The 26,189-nt window shown below is 45.7% G+C and overlaps 1 protein-coding gene across 1 annotated transcript in view; it reads right to left on the bottom strand.

Moving 5' to 3' along the window:
• ASH1L (ASH1 like histone lysine methyltransferase) overlaps positions 1–26,189 on the bottom strand; it is a 168,684-nt gene that overhangs the window by 52,352 nt on the left and 90,143 nt on the right. Inside the window, exons 6-7 of the mRNA XM_059146914.1 lie at positions 22,913–23,092; positions 2,695–2,789 (exon numbers count right to left, since the gene is read on the bottom strand). Coding sequence (XP_059002897.1) covers positions 2,695–2,789; positions 22,913–23,092 — 275 coding nt within the window. The remainder of the gene's footprint in view (positions 1–2,694; positions 2,790–22,912; positions 23,093–26,189) is intronic.

The raw sequence follows: 26,189 nt of genomic DNA, 5'->3' as shown, positions 1-26,189 counted from the left end.
GCCCGATATGGGGCTCGATGCAGGACTCGATCCCAGGACCCTGAGATCATGACCTGAGCCAAAGGCAGCGGCTTAACCCACTGAGCCACCCAGGCGCCCCTGTTGATTCTGACTCTTATCAGTGGTAAGATGCATTATTGTTTTTTTTTATACGACCACTTTACTCACGTAACTCACACAGCGAAGACACAGACAAACCCAGGTCCGCCTGACTCATTACTTACATGATAATGGAAAGGACCAGTTCAGAATAACTGAGCGGCTCACTTCTAGCCTAATCATAAAATATTATTTGAACAACCAAATAGCACTGTCCAGGAAAAAAAAAATCTGTCCTCCAGCAGCCTGATTTTAAACCCTATTTCAGAGGGAAAAAGATCCCCTAGACTTGGATAGGTTTTTCCATTATTTACTCACTTTGAAGACCACGGAGTACGAATCAGTCTTAGTGTGACATTAAAATGGGGATGTGGAGATAAAATTTTTATCTTAAATCCAGGGATTCCTAGTCCGCACCTCTTCACCTCTAGCTGTACCGGGGCGGGGAGGACCCGGCCGTCACCATTCCTGTCCTCCCTGGCGCGGGCCGCCACTCCCATCCCCTCGGGCAGCTTCCGTCCAAGACTCAGGGTAGAACCCAGCCAGGACAAAACCAGGAAGACCAAAATGATCATGTCTTCCTTTAAGTGGGTCTTTTAAATGACTTCTTTTCTAAGCCTGTTTATCATCATCAGATTCAAGAAAACTGCTAAATCTGCCGAGACTCTGCTTCCGGGCTATGACATCACGTAACAGAACGCTCGTTCAGAAGAGCCTTGGCAGTAATCCCAGAGAATGTGGAACTTACTCTTACCCTCATTAAGGTAAGAGAACTAACCCTTGGAACTTCATGTTGGAGTTAAACCACTCTCCTTCCCCCCAGTACAGAATAATTAAAGCAAACTAATCCTTACTGCAGAATGTGTCGTCTATGCTCGCTCCTTTAAATACACTGCTGGTGCTGGGTCCTCTGGGGAGAAACAGGGGATCTGATCACCCCAGCACAGAGGAGTCCCACAGTCACAAGCACCGGGAGTCGTAGTGTAAGAGGACGCCGCAGCGTACAGGGTCCACATCCTCTGCGTAAGGAGGCGGACCCCGTCACGGCCTATTCAACAGGTCATCCTGGGTTCTCCTCCGCCTCTTTCATTTGTACGTGCACTGGGTAAACTTCTATTATGAACCAGGCACTAGGAAATAGAAGGAGAGTAAGGGAGTCAAATGATCCTGCACTTGGAGCTTACAATCTAATGAGGGAGACAGACAACGAACGGGAAACAGAGCAATCACGGGCTACAGAAAGGAATGGACAGGAGGCTGCGATACAGAGTAAAGGGAGGGGCCCTCTGTGGAGTGACAATCAGGAGAACAATTTTAAAGAAAATGACATCTCGTGGATACGGACATTAAACTCGTCCTTGAAGGACAAGAAGCCAACCACGGGAGAGTAGAACAGTTTTCAGACAGTGCGAGTAACAAGCATATACTGGCACGCTGGTGGGGAAGGCCTTAGTCTGTTCCAGGACCTGAGAGAAACCAGCAAGACCGCACATGGCAGCTTAGGGAGAAACGGGAACAGAGGGACAGGGGTGACGGGGAGGGGTGGGTTTGTAGGCACCAAGTCATCTTTTTTTTTTTTTTGCCTTTAAAATATTTGTTTATTTATTGGGGGGTAGGGACAGAAGGAGAGAGAATTCTAAAGCAGATTCCCCGCTGAGTATAGAGCCTGATGAGGGGCTTGATCCCAGGCCCCTGAGATCATGATCTGAGCCAAAATCATGAGTCAGATGTTTAACCAACTGAGCCACCCAGGCACCCCTGGGACAAGGTTACTCTTAAAAGCTATAGTAAGGAAGTTACTGTTTAACAGTAAGACACTGCAAGGTTTTAAGTATAACCTAGTTTCAGTTGTAAGATTTCTTTTCTTACTGTGTGGGGAGCGAAGTGGAAGGAGCAGGAATGGAACCGACACAGGTGTCAGAAGGCCGCTGCGGTAGTCGGAGCCGAAGTCACGTGCGGGACGCACCTGAGAGTGACAACAGGACCTGTAGACAAGCGGGACGAACTGCCCGGACGGCAACAGCCGAACTTGGGGGTGCGGACTGGATGCAGCTCTGGGAGAGCGGGAGGGACCCAGGATGACTTCCAGGTACTGGTTACTGATCTGGTAAGCCCAACGGCAGATCTCAGGAGGTACTGTTACCCCGATGCTAAACAAAGCCTTGAGATTTCCCCCCCAAAATGAACAGAAGGATAAACCCTGCTCAACTTGCAGGCAGATAAATGATTAGGAAAGTGGTGGGATCTCTTCCGATGATTATTACGTATCCATGATCACGTCTTTCTGAACATGGAAACCTCTGAGACTGAAGCAGTGAACAGCTGCGCTTTCCCAGGTGACATCCTCGGGATCAAATGCTACAGACAAAGTAGTGTTTTTTATTACTGAAACTTGAGTAAGAAAGATGTATGTCATTGTGACTCCCAGAGAACAAAGAATTTGCAGAATTCTTCAGAGTGAGGATAAATTAAACGGTAAAGAAAGAGCTCAACCCCACCGGAGATGCAGAAATAATAGGAACATGGAAACACTTCATCCCAACTCAAGAAATGCCATTTCTTCCGAGCACCGTATGGTCTCTCCGGAGCACTCACCGACATGAATGGGGGCTGGGAACAGTCCGTACTCGTGCTCGCCAGGACAGTATTCCAGCTTCTCTTTCTTTAACTGGATCAACCGGCTCTTTGGGCTGTGACAGGAAAAGAATGGAAGTTATCAGAGGCGATGGAATCTCCTCCTGTGGCCAAACAAAGAAAACAGACCCCCATCAAGAGTTTTTGTTTTGTGACTCCCGGTGGCTCAGTCGCTTAAGCCGCTGCCTTCAGCTTAGTCATTATCCCCGGGTCCTAGGATTGAGTCCTGCACTAGGCTCCTAGCTCGATGGGGAGTCTGCCTTCTCCCCCTACCTCTCCTGCTCCCCCTGTTTGTGCTCTCTCTCGTCAAATAAATAAATACAATCTTAAAAAGTATTTGTTTTAACAGTGGCTTAAATTTTAAATGCATATTTTTGGGGGGGAGCGATATAAAATACATTCACGTATTTTTAGAATCTATATTTTTGAACTTGTCTTTTAGGAATTACACATAAAAAAGAGCCCTGTTAGCATTTCCAGCAGTTTTGCAAGAGGCATCGAAGTTTCAGATCTGATCGTAATAATGACCTTACACTTGGCCCATAATTATGGCACGTATGTATGTATTATTTTCAAAATTTTTTATTTTTCTAAGATTTTACTCATTTATTCATTTGAGAGAGAGAGAGAGCACATGAGCCAGGGGAGGGGGGAGCACAGGGAGAGGGACAAGCAGACTCCCCACCGAGTGCAGAGCCTGACTCTCGGGTTGATCATATGACCCAAGATCACGACCTGAGCTGAAATCAAGAGTTGGACATTTAACCAACTGAGCCACCGAGGTGTCTCTATTTTTTTTTTTTTGTTTTTTTTTTTTTAAAATTTTTTAAGTAAGCTCAATACCCAATGTGGGGCTTGAACCTACAACCCTGGGATCAAGAGTTGCAAGCTCCGTCAACTGAGCCAGCCAGGCCGCCTGAAGACTTATAGTTTAGGCAGTACTTTCACACATGATCATTTATATCAATCCTATGAAGTAGGTAAGAAGAGATGTTAGCTCTAGTTTACAGATCTGAAAACAGATGCTCTATGAGCTCAAATGACTTGCCGTCATTTTAGTAGCTACGAAGGAGATTTAAGGCGAAAACCCCAGTTTCCTGCGCGGCTCCTCCTCACTGTTCTTTTTTTCTACTCTGCAACATCTCCACAGACGCACGTCTCCGACTTGTCTGTCTGACTGGTCTGTGCTTCTGATATTTGGTATGACATTAGTCGTGAGACATTTCACAAATACATAAAAGGGGAAAAAGAAAAAGAAATAAAAAGGAAACGAAGAAAAAGAAAAAAGCGTTGCCGAAGAGCCTCACTTAGTCTACTCGGATTTTATTTTGCCTTTAAGTTCCAACAAATAAGGCTGATGTATTTCTTTCCCCTGTGAATCACAACATACTGCTGTCTCAGATTTTTTTTTTTATTTGACAGAGAGGGAGAAATCATAAGTAGGCAGAGAGGCAGGCAGAGAGAGAGAGGAGGAAGCAGGCTCCCCGCTGAGCAAAGAGCCCGATGCGGGGCTGGATCCCAGGACCCTGGGATCATGACCTGAGCTGAAGGCAGAGGCTTTAACCCACTGAGTCACCCAGGCGCCCCCATACTGCTTTTTTAAAAACAAGTCTATCTTGTTACAAGCAGCTCTAGTAATACATATTTTGTAGGTAAGAAAACTGAGGCTCCCAAAAGTAAGTTATTTGTAGAACCTGAAGTTCTTAAATTTGAACACTGGTTCCTTCTACTAGATCATTCATTTATTTGTTCAACAATTACTGAGCACTCACTAAGTCCGGGTCCTGTCTTTTTTTTTTTTTTTTTTTTTTAAAGATTTTATTTATTTGGGGCGCCTGGGTGGCTCAGTGGGTTAAGCCTCCGCCTTCAGCTCAGGTCACGGTGTCAAGGTCCTGGGATCGAGCCCCGCACCTGGCTCTCTGCTCAGCGGGGAGTCTACTTCCTCCTCTGCCTGTCTCTCTGCCCACTTGTGATCTCTCTCTGTCTCTGTCAAATAAATAAATAAAACCTTAGAAAACATTTTAAAATCTTAAAGAAGATTTTATTTATTTGAGCGAGAGCGCGAGTGTGTGCGTGCATAAGCGGGGCGGGGTGGAGGGGGAGAAAGGGAGAAGCAGGCTCTCCGCGGACAGGGAGACTGGCAAGGGGCTCGATCCCAGCTCTGCGCTCAGGACCTGAGCAAAGACAGATGCTTTGCCAGCTGAGCCACCCAGGTGCACCTCAAGTCCTGTTCTGCGTGCTAAGACGGTAACGGATAAGACAGTTTACACTGTTCTTAGGTGCAAAGACAATACGTAGGTAAGAAAAACTAAGAAAATAGGAAAAAATTCAGAAAATGGAAAATGGTAGGCCTATAATTAAAATAATTTATTAAAATAATTAAAATAATTACTCTCTCTGAACAGAGAGTAACAGCGGCTCTTCTGAGGAAGTGATGTTCAGCTCAGTGTTAAGTGTCCCCGGGCCTTGGCAGGGACAGGAACGAGGAAACGGGACGACCAGGCAGGGGGGAAGTCTGGGAGCCGGTCACACCGGAATGGGACCGCGAAGGAGGAGGAATCAAAGGAGGCTGAAGGGGTACAGACGAGGCCAAGAATGTGGATGCGGTCAATGCGGTCATGCCGAGTGGTTGCAACACTGGCAAAGAGCTTGGGAACAGCTTCAAAGAAGAAAAGGAAAGATGAGAGGTCGCTCTCTTCATATCCACAAACCACTTTTCTCATTAAAAACAAAACAAAACAAAACCAAATAACTGTGAACACAGCTGTGAAATTTTAAAAAAGATTTATTTATCTATCTTATCAATCAATCAATCAATCAATCAGAGAGAGAGAGAGTACCCAGTAGGGGGAGAGGGACAGAGAGTCTCAAGCCGACTCTCTTTATTGACGTTGGCTCAATAAAACCAACGATCCAACTGAAAACTGGGCACCGTGTCCGAGTGTCAAAGACGGCACACAAACGGCCTCCGCCGTGGAAAACGGGGGCTCAACAGCCAGAATTATGACGGAAATGCCAATCAAAACGAGGGAGCATCTCGTGCTTGCTAGACAGGCTACGCCGAAAACCAAGAAGTGTCTGGACGATGTGGAGAAGAGCAGACGCTTGTGCTGTGCCGGGGGCAAACCGGCGCGTGCCTGATGAAGCACGGCGTGGGGGTTCCTCCAAGGGCCGCGCGGGACCCAGCAGTCCCGGCTCCGGGTGCTGTCGAGACCCCAAGGCAGCACGAGCCGCCGGCGGCGCCCGCGGCTGCTGGACCGCTCCCTGCGGCGGCGCAAACGTGGGAACAGCGCGGCGTGTGCCGGCGGCTGAGAGCATGAAGGGGACGCGTGTACGCGCGCACACACGCGCGCACACACGCGCGCACACACAAGAAGGCTATTGAGTCATAAACCAAAGGACGTCCTGGCCCGCTGGACTGGCGCAGTCGGCTGAGCGACTGACCGGATCTGGTTTCCGCTCAGGCTGTGACCTCAGGGTCATGGAGTGTGCTTGAGACTCTCTGTCCCTCTCTCCCTCTGCTCCTTTCCCTTATCCTCTCGAATAAATAGTTCTTTTCCCCAAATAAATCTTTAAAAAAAGAAAAAGCCTCTCCCCTTCTCTGTCCCTGCAGTGCGTCCGCACAAACCAAGCTGTCCCGCCACGCGTGAGGGCACGGATGGGAGCGTCACGTGGCAGGAAAGGAGAGCGAAGGACAAACACCCTACGGCCCACTGCCTACGTGGCAACTTCGAGAACAACAAAATCCCAAGCTCACGGATACAAACAACAGACTAGTGGTCGCCAGAGCGGGAACTGCGGCCTGGGTGAGACGCAGGACAGTGGAAATGCAGGAGGAACAAGCCTCCGGGCCTGAGACTGGCCATTCCCGGGGACGTGGCGCCCAGTGCGGCCGCAGCAAGCGGTGCTGCGGGTCTTAGAAGTTCTTACCGCAAGAGACAAAGTGTTGGAATGTGTGGTGGCGGGGCTAACTGTGGCGACGGATTCACAGTATTTACACAAGCCGAATCAAGGCATTATACACCTGAAACCAGCATTTTACATGTCAATTATGTTTCGATCTAGAAAAAGAACGTACAGTCCAGAAATCAGATAGAGACGCTAAGATGGCTGGGAGAAAGTGTGAAAGTACCAGCACATACTTTTGAGGCATCTCTGCAAACGTCAGAGAACGCACGTGCAACGAGCAGCGGCGCGGCACAGCGACACTCGACGCTTCCTGCTTCGCGGAGAAGGACCCGTCACGGTGCTGGTGGCACTCCGGCTGCACAAACCTCATCTATTCGTAAAGAAACATCAGGAAAACTCAAACTTAAGGACCTCTTAGGAAACAACTCTTCTGTCCCCTTCAAAGGCGCCAGTCTGATGAAGGACAAAGACAGGCAGAAGCACGGTCCCAAGTGCAAGAACGAGCGAGCCCGCACAGGGTGTCCCCGGACTGCGCACGGCCGCCCGAAGCCGCTGGCTGCGCCATGACGGCGCCGAGCGCTGGGCCCGGCTGGGGAGGAGCTGTGCGCTGGGGAAAGTACAGCAGCGACGTTGACGATCCTGAATTTAGAATCTGTTATCCTCTTTATACGAGAAAATGTCTTTTGGTCTTAGGAAACACGGAAGGAAATATTTACGAGTAACGTTGTCAGAATGTGTGACTTACCACCGAGCACAGAGGAGAAGGTGTGGGTGTGCGTGACAGAGACACACGTGAGGGGAGGGAAGCAGAGAAGTGGCGGATTATGACCCCCCGAGCGTCTGGATGGGAGGGCCACAGTGTTTCTGTACAATCCTGTGATCATCTACGAAGGTAACACAGACTATCCATAAAAATAGGGAATAAGTACATGATGTAGGGAAAATCCTAATTTTTGTACAACAATCTAATTTACTCAGGTAATAGAATTTATTGAGGTAAGTGTTTAAATAAACTTTTTTAAAAAAAAGATTTTATTTATTGGGGCACCTGGTGGCTCAGTGGGTTAAAGCCTCTGCCTTCGGCTCAGGTCATGATCCCAGGGTCCTGGGATTGAGCCCCGCATCGGGCTTTCTGCTGGGTGAGGAGCTGCCTCCGCGCCCCCCTACACCTGCTGCTCTGCCTACTTGTGATCTCTGTCAAGTAAATAAATAAAATCTTAAAAAAAAAGAGACTAAAAAATAATATTTTATTTATTTGACAGAAGCAGAGATAGTGAGAAGGAACACAAGCAGGGGGAGTGGGAGCCGGAGAAGCAGGCTTCCCGCCGAGCAGGGAGCCACATGCGGGGCTGGATCCCGGGACCCTGGAGTCATGACCTGAGCCGAAGGCAGACGCTTAACAACAAAGCCACCCAGGCGCCCTTAAATAAACTTTTTTTTTTTTTTTTAAAGATTTTATTTATTTATTTGACAGAGAGAGATCACAAGTAGGCAGAGAGGCAGGCAGAGAGAGAGGAAGGGAAGCAGGCCTCCTGCTGAGCAGAGAGCCCGATGTGGGACTCGATCCCAGGACCCTGAGATCATGACCTGAGCCGAAGGCAGCGGCTTAACCCACTGAGCCACCCAGGCGCCCTTAAATAAACTTTTTTAACACCAAATAACTACAGGAAAGATAGGACCAAAACCATGGCAAAAGGTAACGAAAAACTGTATTGAGTTAGATCAAAAGACTGTTCTCGTAGAAAACGTAAGAGAACATATTTGAATGACTGCTTTGCTTCAAACCTCCAGGAGTTTAGGACAATGACAAACGAATTTAAATATAATTGATCTAAATGACAATTTACTTAAAAGTTCTCTGTAAATGTAAAGGGAGGCACACAAATTGTAATAATAGTTCACAGAAACTGGTTCTTTTTTTTTTTTTTTACACACATCCACAACACAAACTTTTGAGCAAAATTTTGCATTTACTACATTTTGGAATGTATTTCTTTGGTGAATTGAAAAAGCACAAACTGAAATAATTTACTTACACATTTTTTGCCAAGTAAAAGGGCAGATACTACTCTAAGACTTTAAAATTTTTCTAAGATTTTAAGTCCTATGTATTATATTTTAGGAATTCAGGCACTTAGTTCTATTCCTTTTCTTTTAAAATATATTTTAGAAACCAGTAGGTTCTAAAAGATTTCTCTAAGACAAACAAAGTGAACTCATGGCCTAAAGAAGTTTATGGAAGCAAACATGCCCAGGTTACCTCTCAGAACGCAATTAAACTCATAGCTCATAAGGTGCTTATACTAAGCTTTACTAGTGGAAAAAGAGAAGTAAAACTAATTTCAACTAGAGGAGAATTAAGGATACTTTTACCTAATGAGAAAACATTTCAGACTTTGAATAAGATCTGAAAGAATGAGTGGGATCTGTCACGTATATGGGAAGGAGGAAAGTAGCTTTTACCACGTAGGGCAAACACCTAGGCCAAGTGCTGAGAGAAAAGGACAGAGAATTTGGGGGAAATAATCGGATGTTGTGGGTCAGAGGAACGAACAGATTAAGGAGTTTAATAAGGAGCGCCTGGTGCCTCAGTGGGTTAAGCGTCTGACTCCTGGTTTCAGCTCAGGCCGGATCGCAGGGTGACCGCAGGGTGACGGGATGGAGCCCCACGTCCCGGTCCGCTCAGCGCTCAGCAGGGGCGCCTGTTTGAGATCCGTTCCCTCTGCCTCCCCTCCGCCTCCGCCCCCTCCCCGGCTCTCTCCAGTGCAGTGTAACTGGCGGAAAGACAAGAAAACAGGTCACACGAGGCCGCAGAGGGTCTTCTGGATGGGATGCAGGAAGTAAGTGTCTGAGAAGATATCTCGGTGGGGGAACGACAGCCCAGACCAGCGCCGATCGCTGTCTGCAGGAGGGCGCGAGCGTCTTGGTGCAGTTAATTTCATCTGAGGCCACACTTAGTGACAATGGAATAAGGCATCGTAAAAACGCATGGCTTACTTCCTATCTGTCAACCAAGTAATCCTCTACCGCGCTACGAAACAGGTGTCTTCATCAGCGCCCCTGTTTCGCTGAGGACCCTGAGGACCCAGGCTCCGGAACAGGCCCGAATGCACACACCCAGTCAGTGGCGGAACTGGGATTTGGGACGAGTTCTCGTACCACAGCTTCCTGTACATCCTTCACCGGATTTAAGAACCGTGTGACTCTAGCCTCTTTCTCCCCATACGATCTACTCTGTATGCCTCATGCAGTTAAATTTTTGAGAATACTCATTTCGTAAACAACTTTGCTGACGATGTGAACATTTCTCTCAACACACTCGACCAGCAAATACTACTTTCTCTAACTGTTATCTTACGGATTTTATTTTGTTTAGATTAACGTGAATTTACATGATTTTACAGCACAGCTACCCACAGGGAGACTTCCGGAATCTCAGTCCAAGGAAAATCCCATTACCTATTCAAAGGTGAACTACAATTGTACCCGGCTAAAATATTTCTGCACAAAGCCTGAGGACAGCAGGGGCATGAATGAAGCCCCGAGAGGCCCTGTCACGCACAGCAGCAGGGCAGCGTTCCTACCCTCTGTTGTGCCCTCGGTCTCTAACCTTCCTGTTAAAACCATCTTACCTTGAAACTTAAGAGCACCGAGGAGCACGACACATTTGCAAACAAAATAAAAAAGATCCCATTCTCAGGTTACTACGTAAACTTGACCAGCCCTAATGTTTTATCTCATGAAATACATAATGTCAAAATATACATGTTTATCGGGAACAAGCATTCCATTTAAATAGGAATTAATCACATGTTCCAGACAAGTCAACTGTATTTTACAATCAAATGTACTTAAGTATTTAATCGAGCACAGTGGACCGGATGAAGTATGGTAACACACGGAACGTGCTCAGCACGGTAACTGACACAGCCCGCATCAGGAACTACTAACTTCCTTCTTTGGGTTAGCCAGGGATGACACAGCCTCGCTGGATTTGACAGACCTGACCGGACTGTACAGACCAGGGCACCAGATGTGCAAACCAACATCAAACAATCAACCTGAGCGGGGAGCCTGGCAGGGTGAGCCCCAAGAGCGCGTGACCCTCATCTCTGGGTCACACGCTCGAGGCCCACACTGGGTGCAGAGCATACTTAAAGAGAAAAAAATTATTAGAAGAAAAAAAAAGTTAAATTTCTTAACTTCTTTAAAACCAGGACGTGGGAAAGCTCATTCAAGTTTGACTCAAAACCCCAGAAACATAAGGCACCTGGCGGGCTCAGTCAGAGAGGCGCACAAGCCTTGACCTCTAGGTCATGAGTTTGACCTTCATGTCGGGTACAGAGTTTACTTAAACAAACAAACAAAATTTAAAAAAAAATCTAGAAACATGATAAAAACAGAAAATTAAAACACAAAGCATTATAAACTTCGTGTGAATAAAAACAATCATTATAAGCAAAGTCCACAAATGACAGAATCCACTAAAATGCTCTTAGGATTAATAATTGAGTTAAGTAAGGTTCCAAGATTGTAGGATACGACCAATATACAAAACTCGATTGTATATTTCTATTCACTAGCAGTAAGTATCCAAAAATGAAAAAAAAATTCCATTAATGGGGTCCTGGGTAGCTCAGTCAGTTAAGCGTCTGCCTTCGGCTTGGGTGGTGATCTCGGTGTCCTGGGGTTGAGCCCTGAATCGGGCTCCCTGCTCAGTAGGGAGTCTTCTTCTCCCTCTCCTTCTGCTTCTCTCCCTGGCTCATGCTCTCTCTCTCAAATAAATCAAATCTTAAAAAAAAAATTCCATTTACAAGCCTCGAAAGAATGAAACGATTAGGAAATGCTTAATAGAAAAAGTGCTTAAGTGAACACTGAAAACTAAAAACATTGTTGAAAGAGATTTCAAATGATTAAATAACTAGAAAAAATTCACATGTTAAGAATACTTAATACTGGGGCCCCTGAGTGGCTCAGTGGTTAAGCGTCTGCCTTCGGCTCAGGTCATGATCCCAGGGTCCTGGGGTCGAGCCCCGTATCAGGCTCTCCGCTCAGCAGGGAGCCTGCTTCTCTCTCTCTCTCTCCCGCTCCCCCTGCTTGTGCTCCCTCTTTTGCTGTCCCTTTCTGTCAAATAAATAAATAAAATCTTAAAAAAAAAAAAAAAAAAAAAAAGATTCTCTCTCTCCCTCTCCTAACCCCCACCACCACTCATGCGCTCTCTCCTTTTGTTAAAAAAACAAAAACAAAAACAAAACCACTTAATACTGTTAGGACTGTAAAACCCCCCAATTGATATACATTTTTTCAGAAGCCCCACTGACTTATTTGCAGAAATCGACAAAATGATCCTGAAAATATCAAGGGATCCAGAATTAGCCAAAGTTGGGATAAACCAGAACAGCGAAGGTTAGAGATGTCACACTTCCTGATCTGAGTCTACCACAAGCGACAGTGTTCAACACAACATGCTACTGGGATGGTCACAGATGTGTGACCGGCAAGCACAAAAGACAGATGGCAAACTGACAAGCATATTTGTAAAGGGCAAATTTCCTTAACATACAAGGGCCTTTCAAGGGGGAAAAAGAAAAGACTAGTAAGCTGAGAGAAAAATGGGGAAAAAAAGCATACACAATTCATAGAAAAAGATCAAGACTTGAACATATACGAAAAGATACTCGACAATTTCACGTATGAGAAAAATGCAAATCAGAACCCACTGGAGATAACATTTCACACCTGTCTCATGGGTAAAAATGTACAAGTGTGACAACATAATTAGGGCTGTGGTCCAGGAAGACTGCAGAAGGGCACAGCTGCACCGGGAGCACAATTAGTCAATGTTTACAGAATTGTATGTAGGCTCACTGTTGAATTCGGTAATTCTGCTTCTCTGAACTTACCCCAGGACAGATCTCCAGAGCATCAAACAGCACGGGGACACAGTCATTCACTGCGTGTTACTGCTCTCTCTTTTTAAAAAGATTTTATTTGAGGGAGAGAGAGAGAGAGAGCAAGAGAGAGCACAAGCAGGGGTGGGGGAGTAGGAACAGGGGGTGGGAAGGTAGGGGCTGAGGGACAGGGAGAAGCAAACTCTGCAGTGAGCAGGGAGCCCGATGCGGGACTCGATCCTGGGACTCAGGGTCATGACCTGAGCAGAAGGCAGACGCTCAACCCAGCCACCCAGGCGCGGCTGACATGATCTATAGCAGGAACCATTAGGAACAACTGAAATGTCCTTTTCCGGGCAGCATGATTGGATAAACTGTGCCACAGCTACATACTCAGTTATTATGAAGCTATAAAACCGTAGTCTGGGTGTATAAAAATATTTACAACAGCATTAATCATGGCAGCAAAAAAGTACAAAGAACTCCTGGGGCGTCTGGGGGGGCTCAGTGGGTTGAACATCTGCCTTCGGCCCAGGTCATGGGCCCACGGTCCTAGGAGCGAGCTTGGAGTCCCTGCTTATGTACACTCTCTGTCAAATAAACAAAATCTTTTAAAAAACAGTACAAGTAACTCAAATGTTCTCCAACTGACAAATGACCAAATGAAATGGGGTTATGCGGTATATCCAACGGAACGTTATTTGGGAAGCTCTGCCACTACCGGAAAATTAACGAGTGTGGAGGAGAGCGCTGAGTGTCGGAGGAGAGCGCAGACTCAGCTGACATCTTGATTCGAGTCCCGTGAGACACAGGGCTGAAGCGCCCAGACTCTTGGAATTCTGGGGAAATTATCTGTGAGATAATAAGTCTGTGATGTTTTAAACTGCTAAGACTGTGGTAATTTTGTTACACAGTAACAGAATATTATTACACACGGGTTTGTGCAATATTTATGTTTTATAGAAGCTTTACAAATTTCCTTCCTTTTTAAGGTAAATAATACTCCAGAATATAATTTTTTCAGTATTTTTTTTTTTAAAGAATTTACTTATTTGAGAGAGAGAGAGAGAGTGAGAAAGTACAAACACGGGGAGAGGGAGAAGCAGACTCTCCTGCTGAGCAGGTTGCTGGCCAAGGGATTTGATCCCAGGACTCTGAGATCATAACCTGAGCCAAAGGCAGATGTTTCACTGATGAAGCCACCCAGGTGCCCCCCGAATATAATTTTTTGAAGCATCTTAGATCTTGCTATTTATTAAAGTATATTAAATCTTGTTATCTGTTAAGCCTGTCAGGTCTGTATATAAAGGTTTTTTTTTTTTTTTTTAGTTTACTTAGTTGTCAGGGAGAGAGCAGAAACACGCAGCAGAGAGGCAGAGGGAGAAGCAGGCTCCCTGCTGAGCAAGGAGCCCGATGTGGACTGGATCCCAGCAGCCTGGAATCAGGAACTGAGCTGAAGGCAGATGCTTAACCCACTGAGCCACCCAGGCACCCCTGTCAGGACTATACTAAGGAACACTCGTCAGAAATAGCAGCTGTTAATGAAGTCACTTTACTACCACTAGAGGGGAACAGAGCAATACAGCTGCGGCCTGCTGCGGCCCGCAGCAAACACACTTCTCCTGGCCATGGACAGGGGACAGAGTGAAGCTTCCATGACAGCGAGCAGAAATGTCAACGGGACTGTGGACTCCCTCCTAACCCGTCTCCATTCCTAAGTGGAAGACTGAGCTTCAACAGATCATGAGTTATAATTCCCGCAAATACACACAGGGATGGCCTGATGGCTTTACTCCACGTTAGAGGCCAAATCACATATGGAGAGTTCTTCAATCATCTCTGCTAATGCCTTCTTATTTGCTTCTTTTATAAAAACAAGTAACTTCCAAATGTAGGTGTTACAAGTATCATTTATTATTTTAAAAATGTTTTACATTTTCTTCTAGGAAAGAAAGAGGCAAAAAACCCTGTTATACTTCAATCATGACGATAGACTACAGAAAAAAGAACAGGAAACAGGATTTAGAAGATAAATGTATAAGAAGTACTCATAAATGTATGTTTCTGGGCTGGGCACACAAAAATAAAGATGTTATTTGTAACATCAATAACATAAAAGGGGGATAGGAGCTTTACGGGAGTGCAGATTTTGTATATAATTGAAATTAACTTGGTATCAATTCAAATTACATAGTTGTATCTTTGGGAAGTTCTATGTTATTTCCATGGTAATCACGGAGAAAACAGCTATAGAATACACCCAGAAGGGACTGAAGGGAATCAAAACATGTCACTACAAGATCAACTAAGCACAAAAGAAACTAAGCACATGAGGTTTGAACCTCATGTCCTACATTACTGACCTACAGACAAACAGGAAATAAAATGGCAAGTGTAAGTCCTTCCTTCTTGGTAATTATGTTAAATGTAAGTAGATTAAACTCTCCAAACAAAAGGCAGAGAGAAACGAAATGGATAAAAAACACGATTTAACTATACAGTGTCCACAAGAGACTCACTTTATTTTTTTTTTAAGATTTTCTTTATGTATTTTAGAGAGAGAGAAAGCACCCTTGCAGGTGAGAGCAGGGAGAGGGGCAGAGGGAAAGAGAGAACCCAGACATGGGGCTCGAGCTCATGACCCTGAGATCACGACCTGAGCTGAAATCAAGAGTCAACCGATCGAGCCCCCCAGAACCCCCAAGAGACTCACTGTAGATCAGGACATAAGCAAGAAAAGGACGGAAAAAAGACATTCCGGTCAAACAGTAACCAAGAGAGAGCGGAATCACTAACTATACTACAGTATCAGACAGAGACCTGCAGTCAAAGACTGTTATAAGAGACACAGGAGGACATCAAATATTGACAAGAGTCAGCTCACTTAGAGGCAACAATCAAACTCAGCAAACATCAAAGGAACATAGCATTCGAAGACTGAAGAGAGGAAACAGCTGTACAGGAACAGCTGGAGACGCCAACCAAGTTCAGTGATGGTTACAACCACACGCATCAGCATGGACTTAACAATTAGATCTAACAGAAATACACAGAACACTCCAGGCAACAACAGCAGATACAAAGTTTTCTCAAATGACCACAGAAAATTCTGCAAGACAGGTAAGACATGAAGCCACAAAGTAAGTCTTAACAGATTTAAAGACCGAAGGGGCGCATTAAGCTTCTGCCTTCGGCTCAGGTCATGATCCTGGGGTCCTGGGACTGAGCCCGGCATCAGACTCCCTGCTCAGTGGGGAGACTACTTCTCCCTCTTCCACTCCCCCGCTTGTGCTCTCTCTCTCTCAAATAATTAAATAAATTAAATCTTAAAAAAAAAGAAAAAAAAAGAAAGAAATCAAAGGAGAAATTAGAAAATATTTTGAAATTAATAAGAATGAAAATACAAACAACCAAAATTTATCTCATAAGGTATAAGCAACAGAAGAAATTTATAAGTAAAACACACACGCGTTCAAAGACAAGATCTCAAATCAGTGACTGCAGAATCCACAGACAGTGGCGTAGCTCCTGGGGAAAAATCTGGTGGTTCTTTAAAACTCTGAACATACAAGGATCTAGAAATTCTACTCCTAAGTACATCCACAAGGGGATGAAAGCAGGGACCTGAGCGCCCGCGCCCACGCCGGGGTTCACAACAGCACGGGTCACGGGACCAAAGGGCAGACACAGCCCAAGGGCTCGCCAGCCAGTGAGCACGTAAAGTGCGGCACGTGCACACAACGGAATGCGACACGGCCACACACGCCACACACACGTGCCAGAGCACGCACGAACACTGAAGACACACCTAACGAACCCGGACAGAAAAAGCACAAACACTGTGTGGTTCTACTGACGTGGGGCAGCTACAACAGGCAAACCGACAGAAACTGAAAGCACATTAGCCATTACAGGCTGAGGTGTGGGGAGTTACTGCTTAATGGTTAGTTTCTTTTTCTTTTCTTTCTTTTTTAAAAGGTTTTATTTATTAATTTGACACAGAGAAAGACACAGCGAGAGAGGGAACAGAAGCAGGGGCAGTGGGAGAGGCAGGAGCAGGGAGTCCGATGTGGGGCTCGATCCCAGGACCCAGGGATCATGACCTGAGCTGAAGGGGGATGCATAACCCACTGAGCCACCCAGGCGCACCCCTGGTTAGTTTCTGTTTAGGGGAATGAAAAATGCTCAGGGCGCCTGGGGGGCTCAGTGGGTTGGGCCTCTGCCTTCAGCTTGGGTCATGGTCTCATGGTCCTAGGATCGGGGTCCTGGGATCGAGCCCCAGGTCCGGCTCTCTGCTTGGCAGGGAGCCTGCTTCTCCCTCTCTCTGCCTGCCTCTCTGCCTGCCAAACAAATAAATAAATAAATAAAATATTTTTTAAAAAAGAAAGAAAAAGAAAGGAAGAAAAATGCTGGAGGGCGCCTGGGTGGCTCAGTTGGTCAAGCATCTGCCTTTGTCTCAGGTCATGATCCCAGGGTCCTGGGACTGAACCTCCTCTCAGGCGCCCTGTTTTTCCCTCTCCTTCTTCCCACTTCTGTTTTCTCTCTCACAAACAAAATCTTTATTTTTAAATCACTTTTTTAAGAAAGATTTTATCTATTTATTTGACAGAAAGAGCGTGTGCACAAGCACAGCAGGGGCAGCAGCAGGCAGAGGGAGAAGCAGGCTCGCCCTGAGCAGGGAGCCTGATGTGGGTCTCAATCCCAGGACCCCAGGATCATGACTTGATCCGAAGGCAGACGCTTAATGACTGAGCCACCCAGGTACCCCAGAAATAAAATCTTTAAAGGAAGAAAGAAAGAAAAGAAAAATGTTGGAAATAGATGGTGTAGTGACTGCATGACATGGTGAATGCCATGAACTGTATCCTCGGAAATGGTGAAAATGGCAAATTCTGATATTTTACCACCATAAGAAATTTCAGTAATAAATTGTAAATATAATATTTTGTGAGTTAATATGTGAGTTTAAAAGCAACAACAGGGCGCCTGGGTGGCTCAGAGGGTTCAAGCCTCTGCCTTCGGCTCAGGTCATGATCTCGGGGTCCTGGGATCGAGTCCCGCATCGGGCTCTCCGCTCCGTGGGGAGCCTGCTTCCCCCTCTCTCTGCCTGCCTCTCTGCCTACTTGTATCTCTGTCAAATAAATAAATAAAATCTTTAAAAAAAAAAAAAAGTAACAACAATTCTCCCTCTCTGAGATAAGGACCAGAAAAATAGTTTATTTCTTTGAAACTGATGGTCCATTTAAGTTTAGAGCCTTGCCAATTCGACATTCCAGAGCCTCCAGAGGGAGTGCAGCCTCACCGGCACCTTGACGTTAGCCTGGACAGACTCGGTCTGAACTTCCCGCCCCAGGAACTGTAAGCTAATAGATCTGTGTGGCTTCAAGCAGCTTGAGTAACGTGCCACAGAGGGCCCAGGACACTAACCGGGTTGGCGGGCTACGCTCTGCTGGGGACCCGCTGACCGCATTACTAGACACTCTCTGTACCTAAATAAGGGAACACTGATAATGCAGGTTTTCCTAAACCAAGGTGTACGGTCTAGAACATTTATTTCTGGTATTTTCGCTGATGACATCATTATCCAACCAGGAATACAAAATAAAACCCTGGGATCATCACTGACTCTCGCCCTGTCCTTGAATTCATACCATCTGTCCAATCTGGAATCCCTTTCAATTTTAACATCCATGTTCTCAAGAGCCCACCCTTTCCAACACCCTGCACTGTCATCGCCGTATTTCAGGCTGTGACTCCTGTCCTGGAAAACCACAAAGGTGTCCTGCTCCCTAACAGCCTTTTATCTTCTAGCACCTCCCCATGTAAGTCACACCTCCCGTACTGGTTTTATCTCCACCCAAGTTTGACTGAGTCATACGCTTTCCTCTTATCACTCTTTTTTTTGTTTTGTTTTAAATTTTTAAATTTTAATTCCAGTATAGCTAACATACAGTGTAATATTAGTTTCAGGTGTAGAATACAGTGATTCAACATGTCCACGGACCACCTACTGCTCAGCTTGACGGGTGCACCCCTCCCTCTCCCCCCGCCGGTCTCCCCTGCCGCTCGGCCCACCTCCCCTCTGGTGACCGTCGCTGTGTTCTCTAGAGCAGAAGAGTCTGTTTCTTGGCTCGTCTCATTTCTTTTCCTTAGGGTTAGGGTTTGTTTTGTTTCACTTCTTAAGTTCTCCATACAAGTGAAATCATATCCCCTCATAACTTTTTAAAACCTACGATGATTTATACACAAAAGAGTAACTTTGGGGCGCCTGGGTGGCTCAGTGGGTTAAGCCGCTGCCTTCAGCTCAGGTCATGATCTCAGGGTCCTGGGATCGAGTCCCACATCCGGCTCTCTGCTCAGCAGGGGGCCTGCTTCCCTTCCTCTCTCTCTGTGATCTCTTCCCTGCCTCTCTCCTACTGTGATCTCTCTCTGTCAAATAAATAAATAAAATCTTTAAAAAAAAAAAAAAAAAGAGTAACTTTATAATTTCTTTGTACCATTCTGTGGCCCAGAAAACAAAGTGACAGAGCATGGAGCACCTGGGGGCGGGGAAACCGTGCTGTGTGACATTACAGTGGGGGACGCATGTCATTATGCATGTATGGAAACACATAGAACGTGCAACACCACAAGCAAACTCTAATGTCAGCTACGGCCTCCGGGGGACAATAGTGTGTCCCGGTGCACGATCTCGGATCAGAACAGATCTAACACGGTGGTGCAGGACCTTGAAAGGAGGAGAGGCTGTGCAGGCAGACTCTCTGCACTTGGTATCAATTCTGCCGTTAACCTAAAACTGCTCTAAGTAATTGTTTACTAGTGAGAAATCAAAAACAAAGAAAAAAACCCAAATTGCTACAAACCACCACCACGAGTCCACAAAAATAGGCCACTTCACAGTCTGGAAGAAGGCACACATGTATCGTCTGACCGATTTCTTCACAGTGCCCCCAACACACCCACTGCTGCCCTCGTCTCTAAGACGCGAGTAGCTTGTGCTTAACAAACAAGCTGGTTCTCTCGGTCCATTCGGAGAGTGCAAGACTTCTGTCTGACCAGAGACATTTAAGTAACTTATTATCATTATTTTTAAATTTGGGGGGCGGAGCAGAGGGAGACTCTCAAGCAGACTCCACACCCAGATCAGAGCCCAATGTAGGGCTCGATCTCTCGATCCTGAGATCACGACCTGAGCCAAAATCAAGACTCAGACGCTAATCCACTGAGCTACCCAGGCGCCCCTGACGAGAGACATTTTAAAACACCGATAGGGCTAAAGATATTGATCTTCTGATTCACAGTCTGACTTTATTATTCATCTTTTTTAGGGATTTAATCCAGAAAAAGTACATTAGTACAAACAAAGCAAAACTGGAACTTAAATTTTCTTAGCAGAAAATGGAGAAATAGATTTGTCTTCTCTATTCAGCAAAAACATTGCTTAAAATTATAACTGAAATAGCTCTTTCCAAAAGATATTTCATTTTCTCATTTACAGTGACAGAACGCTAATTCTTATTTTTAGCCACCACCGTCTGAAGTATTAACCATGACTTCCCCGCCTGACCTGCGGCTGATTACATTCTAGCCGGGCTCTATGAAGGAGGTTTTGCAAGCGTCCTTCCTGAGTCGGTCTGGGCTGCTGTGGCACATCCCCAGGCGGCTGAGACCACACATCTTTATTGCTTACTCTCCCGCAGGCTGGAAGTCCAAGATCAGGGTTGAGCTCCAGGGAGACCCTCTTCCTGGCCTGCGATGCCACTCCCGCTGCTCCGAACCCAGTGGAGGGAGCACATCTCTCTCTCTAAGGGCTTCTTCTAAGGCCACTCACCCTACTCACAAGGGCCACCCTATCATGACCTAATTGCCTCCCTAAAGTTCCACCTCCAAACACCATCACGTCAGGGATTAGGGATTCGAATTATGAATTCGGGCATGGCGAACGGGAAGGCACAGTCACTCCGTAGTGCTTCCTCACAAAGAAGGTGTGTGCTGTTTATACTCCCTTCTTTTCTGCTTTCTAAAGGAAGACCTTCCGACTGAACTCAGGCAGCTGCACTGGAACAACAGGTGACCACAGAAGTGGAAGCTAAATGCGGAGGTGGAAGAGCAGAAGGGGCTCCAGGTTCCCGAGGATACTGCGACATTCCCGCAGTAACCCTGAAGTGTCCTTCGTAACAGTTTCTACGTTAAAGGAAAATGAGTGTCTCCCTTCTTAAGGCCTTGAATATTTGAGAGAGTTTCTTATTATTGGGAGCTGAAACTAGGAAGCTTCATGAATCAAACATTTTCATGATCCAAAAGGTAGGGATCAGGTACAAAGAGCTTCTGTGGCATCTACTTCAGGGGCAAATTAATAGAAAAATCTTATTATTATTATTTTTTTAAGATTTTATTTATTTAGGGGCCCCTGGGTGGCTCAGTTGTTAAGGGTCTGCCTTCAAGTCAGGTCATGATCCCAGGGTCCTGGGATCGAGCCCCGAGTCAGGCTCTGCTCAGTGGGAAGCCTGCTTCTCCCTCTCCCACTCCCCCTGCTTGTGTTCCGTCTCTCTCTGTGTCTTTGTCAAATAAATACATAAAATATTTTAAAAAGAGATTTTATGTATTTATTTGTCAGAGAGAGAGAGGAGACTGCACAACTAGGGGAGCAGGAGACAGAGGCAGAAGCAGGCTCTCTGGACGCTTAACCAACTGAGCCACCCAGGTGTTCCAACAGAAAATCTTTTCAGGGGCGCCTGGGTGGCTCAGTGGATTAAGCCTCTACCTTCAGCTCAGATCATGATCTGAGAGTCCTGAGATCGAGCCCCACATTGGGCTCTCTGCTCAGCAGGGAGCCTGCTTCTTCCTCTCCTGTTCCCTTTGCTTGTGTGCACTCTCTTGGTGAAATAAATAAATATGTTTTAGAAATACCTAAAAAAAATCTTTTCAATGCAGAATAAGGTGCTGTGTTTACACAGACATCACTTTAACCACAAGTATGATATATAGCTCTAACATCTAATCTTTCCTCTTTCAATTTCCCTATTTCTTCCCAAAATTTAGACCCTTTCAACCTTCTGAGGGACATCGTGTGTTTCTGCCATTAGTTGCCCCCATTCATTTTCCGCTCTGCAGCTACAGTTCATCTTGTAACATATACTTGCACTTTTCATTTCCTTTAGCTTAACTAGGTAAATATCGTAGAGTCCCTTAGGACCATGGTTTTGTGGTTTCTATCACGCAATGCTTGTTTTCCACACCACCACCACATTTCAGAAGCACTGAAAAATCCTTGCATCCCACTATGTGCTTGGGACAAGCTATCCTGGAATAACTTTTCTACCCTGCAAACTAGTACTGAACTTCCAGAACCTAATCAACTGTGTTCTGTGAGATACCTCTAACTCCTGAGAGCTGCCTCATCAGAGCGCTTCCTCAGCTGTCCTTACCAAGGGCAGAGGACGTTCTCACAAGGAGTGTATTCTCCTCATGCAACTAAGTGTTTGGAAACTCAGAAAGCATTCAGTCAGTGAGGAATAAACGTAGAAAATCATCAAGATCACTAGAGATGCACACACAGTGCCATTTTTCTTATTTTTAATTAAGAAAAAGGCACCCCTAGGGACGCCTGGGTGGCTCAGTTGGTTAAGCAGCTGCCTTCGGCTCAGGTCATGATCCCAGCGTCCTGGGATCGAGTCCCACGTCGGGCTCCTAGCTCAGCGGGGAGCCTGCTTCTCCCTCTGCCTCTGCCTGCCATTCTGTCTGCCTGTGCTCGCTCTCTCCCCCTCTCTCTCTCTGATAAATAAATAAAATTAAAAAAAAAAAAAAAAAAAAAAAAAAAAGAAAAAGGCACCCCTAGAATCCAAATTACAGATATATAATCTAGAAAGGCAGATTAAAGATTAGATGAGGGAAGATACTGAAATTAGTATTACACTATACGGTAACTAACTAGAATTTAAATGAAAAAGTTGAAACTGGGGTGCCTGGGTGGCTCAGTGGGTTAAGCCTCTGCCTTCAGCTCAGGTCATGGTCTCAGGGTCCTGAGATCAAGCCCCGCATCGGGCTCTCTGTTCAGCAGGGAGCCTGTTCCTCCCTCTCTCTCTGCCTGCCTCTCTGCCTGCTTGTGATCTGTCAAAAAAAAAAAAAATCTTTAATTAAAAAAAAAAAAATCAAAACAAACAAAAACCAAGCACCCCAGAAAAAGATCTGAGAAAATAACTGGTCCCCAACACCAGAGCAGTATCACAAGGAAAGTGAACACTTAGGTGTCTGTGCGGAGGGTCACACTTGTGTACATTACGTCTGCACTGTGTTTTCTGACCGCCAAAAGTGTGTTTTCGAACGTGGGAAAGTAACAGGTCTTTAAAGCTTGTCAGCTGACAGGTAATACTACTTACTCTGCAGTTTTGTAAACGTCAGAATACAGCCCTGCTTTCTGATACTTCTTCTTTGGGGGACGTGGGGCCTTCTTTTCCCTTGGGATGAGAGAAAGCACAGGCTGCAGGGTATTTTCAGGTTCAGGAGGCTTGGCTGGGGTTTCAGGAGGACTGGGAATCTCAACTGCTGCTGCAGTAAAGCTAGAAAGACAAGTTTAAAGGAAACTTTTACTATTGACTCTTTAAAGAACACAACAGCAAGTAAAACACGAGGTACGAGACTTCCTCAGGCTGTGATGGAGTAACAGATAGCAGACTTGTCCTCCTGAGACACCCTATTAGAAATCTAGGAAACTACTACTACCATAAATCCTGGAGAAGGTTTATGAAACACTTAGCAGACACTGGACAATAGCACCGTACTGTGATCCCAGAGAAAATTGAAAGAGAAAGAAAAAACAATATGGGGGTTCCTGGGTGGCTCAATCAGTTGAGTTCAACTCTTGATCTCGGCTCAGGTCTTGATCTCAGAGTTGTGGGTCTGGGCCCTGTGCTGGGCTCCGCCCTGGGTGCGGAGCCGACTTACAGAAGAAAAAAAGAAAAAATGGAAGAGTCCTATAACCAGTTTGCCTTTACAGGGAGGAAGACAGCAGAGGGAGTAGAGCCCCCAGAGAAGAGCCAGTGTGAAGAATGGAACAGAGCTCAGAGAGGTTGAGGACACGGGGCTTGCTGGGGCGGAGTCCTGGAGTGGAGAAAGCCACAGAAGAAAGCAACTCTAGAAATCCGTATGGGCCTCCCGCAGTACACTTACGAGGTTGTGCGAATGCGGGGTCAAGTTCGGCAAGGCTGGACAAAGAGTGAGCGGCGTCCTGTCCGTAACCTCAACAACCCGCAGAGCTCACACATGGCGGCAGGAGCCTCCATGAGGCACCGTGGGAGGACACTGCCCGGTACTAGGACATCCCACACCCCCCGGAGAGTAGAGTCGCCCACTTCCACACAGCTCAACTACCCTCAGAATAAAGACCAGCGCCAAAGAAGCTTAAAAACAATCTTCAAAGGAATCAGCCGAACCACAAGTACCTGAACTGTCTACCAGAGCCCCTGAGCATCTGGAAAAGAACAGTAAGTCCGACACAAGATGATGCGACATTTACAACGTAAAGAAATTCACAGTGAAAAAAACCCAAATGTGAACGGCCAAGTATTTTCCAAATTTGATAAAAAGTATAAAGTCAAAATTCCAAGAAGCTAAACAAACCATAAAAAATATAAACTAAAAAACAAAAACAAAAAACACACACAAAAAAACAAGGTATATCATAGTAAATTGCTAAAAATTACTGAAGAAAATTTAAAAAGCGAGAGGACAAAATACAACCCATACAAGACGACAAAAATAAGAACGAGTGCAGACGTCGCGTCTGAAGCCAGGCGAGCCATAAGGCAACGATAAAACATCTGTAAGTGCCGGAGGAGGAGGGAGAGGGGAAGGAGGAGAAAGCCCATTCAAACAGAATTCTACGTCAATCAGAAACGCCTTTAAAAATTAAGTTGATTTCTGGGGCACCTGGGCGGCCCAGTGCGTTGCTATCTGTGGGCCCAGGCTGGGCTCAGCAACGAGTCTGCGGCTCCCACTTCCTCGGCCCCTCACCCACTTGCCCGCTGACATGCGTGCTCTCTCTCTCAAGTAAATAAAATCTAAAAAAAAAAAATAAAATAAATAAGTCAATTCCAGTTCCAGGCAAAGATGGAACGGATACTGCTACTCATCCATCCACTGAGTAAACGAAAAACACTAGAAGTTACATACAAAACAAACATAAGCAAACAGATTGGCTAGGGACCCTGCAACCGCAGCTACGACATGGCAGGGGATTTCCTCCATAGTCTTTGACTACTGAGTATGAGCCAAAGAAATACAGTTTCCCTAGTATAGGACAAGGAAATTGTCTGCTCTCATCATATATTCAGTATCAAAGAAAGCTCTAGCCAGTGCAAAAAGGTGAGAAAAAGAAAAAAGTCTTGAAGAGTCAATTCTCTAATTTCATTCTTTTTCAAGACTGTTTTGGCTGTTTGGGATTCCTTGAGATTCCTGATGAATTTTAGGATGGGTTTTTCTATTTCACAGAAAACATCACTGGGATTTTGCACTAAACCTGTAGATCGCTTTGGGTAGTTTGGGTATCTCAGCATCAGGTCTTCTAGGCCTTGAGTACATGCTGTCTTTCTGTGTGTTCATAGCTTCCCCTGAACTATGCTTTGTAGAAATTTCTTTTCTTCCTTCCTTCCTTTTTTTTTTTTTTTTTTTAAAGATTTTACTTATTTTAGAGAGAGAGATAGAGGGGGATGACAAGCAAAGGAGGAGCAGGGAAGCCTGACGTGGAACCTGATCCCAGGCCCCTGGCATCATGACCTGAGCCAAAGGCCTACGCTTAGCCGAGACACCTGGGAGCCCTGTTCTGTAGTTTTCAACATACAAGTTTTGCCTTTCTAAATTTATTCTTAACTATTTCTTCTTCTTCTTCTTTTTTTTAAGATTTAATTTATTTATTTGACAGACAGAGATCACAAGCAGGCAGAGAAACAGGCAGAGAGAGAGGAGGAAGCAGGCTCCCTGCTGAGCAGAGAGCCCGATGCGGGACTCGATCCCAGGACCCTGAGATCATGACCTGAGCCGAAGGCAGAGGCTTAACCTGAGCCACCCAGGCGCCCCCTATTCTATTCTTTTTTTTTTTTTTTAAAGATTTTATTTATTTATTTGACAGAGAGAAATCACAAGTAGGTAGAGAGGCAGGCAGAGAGAGAGAGGAGGAAGCAGGCTCCCTGCCGAGCAGAGAGCCCGATGCGGGACTCGATCCCAGGACCCTGAGATCATGACCTGAGCCGAAGGCAGCGGCTTAACCACTGAGCCACCCAGGCGCCCCCCCCTATTCTATTCTTGACGCTATTATGAGAAGAATAGTCTTCTTAACTTCTTTTTGGGAAAAATCGCTGGTTCACAAAAACACAGATGACTGTGGGTGTGGATTCTGTGTTCTCAACTTACTGAATGTGTTCCGAGCTCTACCAGTTCTTGTGAGAGACCGTCGAGATTTCCAGCATGTAAGATCATGGCATCCGTGAACAGAGCTAATTTTATTTTTATCTTTACAATGTTATACTTTGCAAAACATTTTTTACTTTTATTTCTTTTTCTTGCCTGACAGGTCTGGCTGGGAATTTTAAAGCTAAGCTGACCTGAAGCGGCACAGGTGGGCACCTGCTCCTGTCACTGGCCTCAGGGGAAAAGCGCTCA

The sequence above is a fragment of the Mustela lutreola genome, chromosome 14 (genome assembly GCF_030435805.1).
Source record: "Mustela lutreola isolate mMusLut2 chromosome 14, mMusLut2.pri, whole genome shotgun sequence".
Lineage (NCBI taxonomy): Eukaryota > Metazoa > Chordata > Mammalia > Carnivora > Mustelidae > Mustela > Mustela lutreola.
Note: the sequence above shows the minus strand (reverse complement) of the source record. Positions and strands in the feature narration are given on the sequence as shown.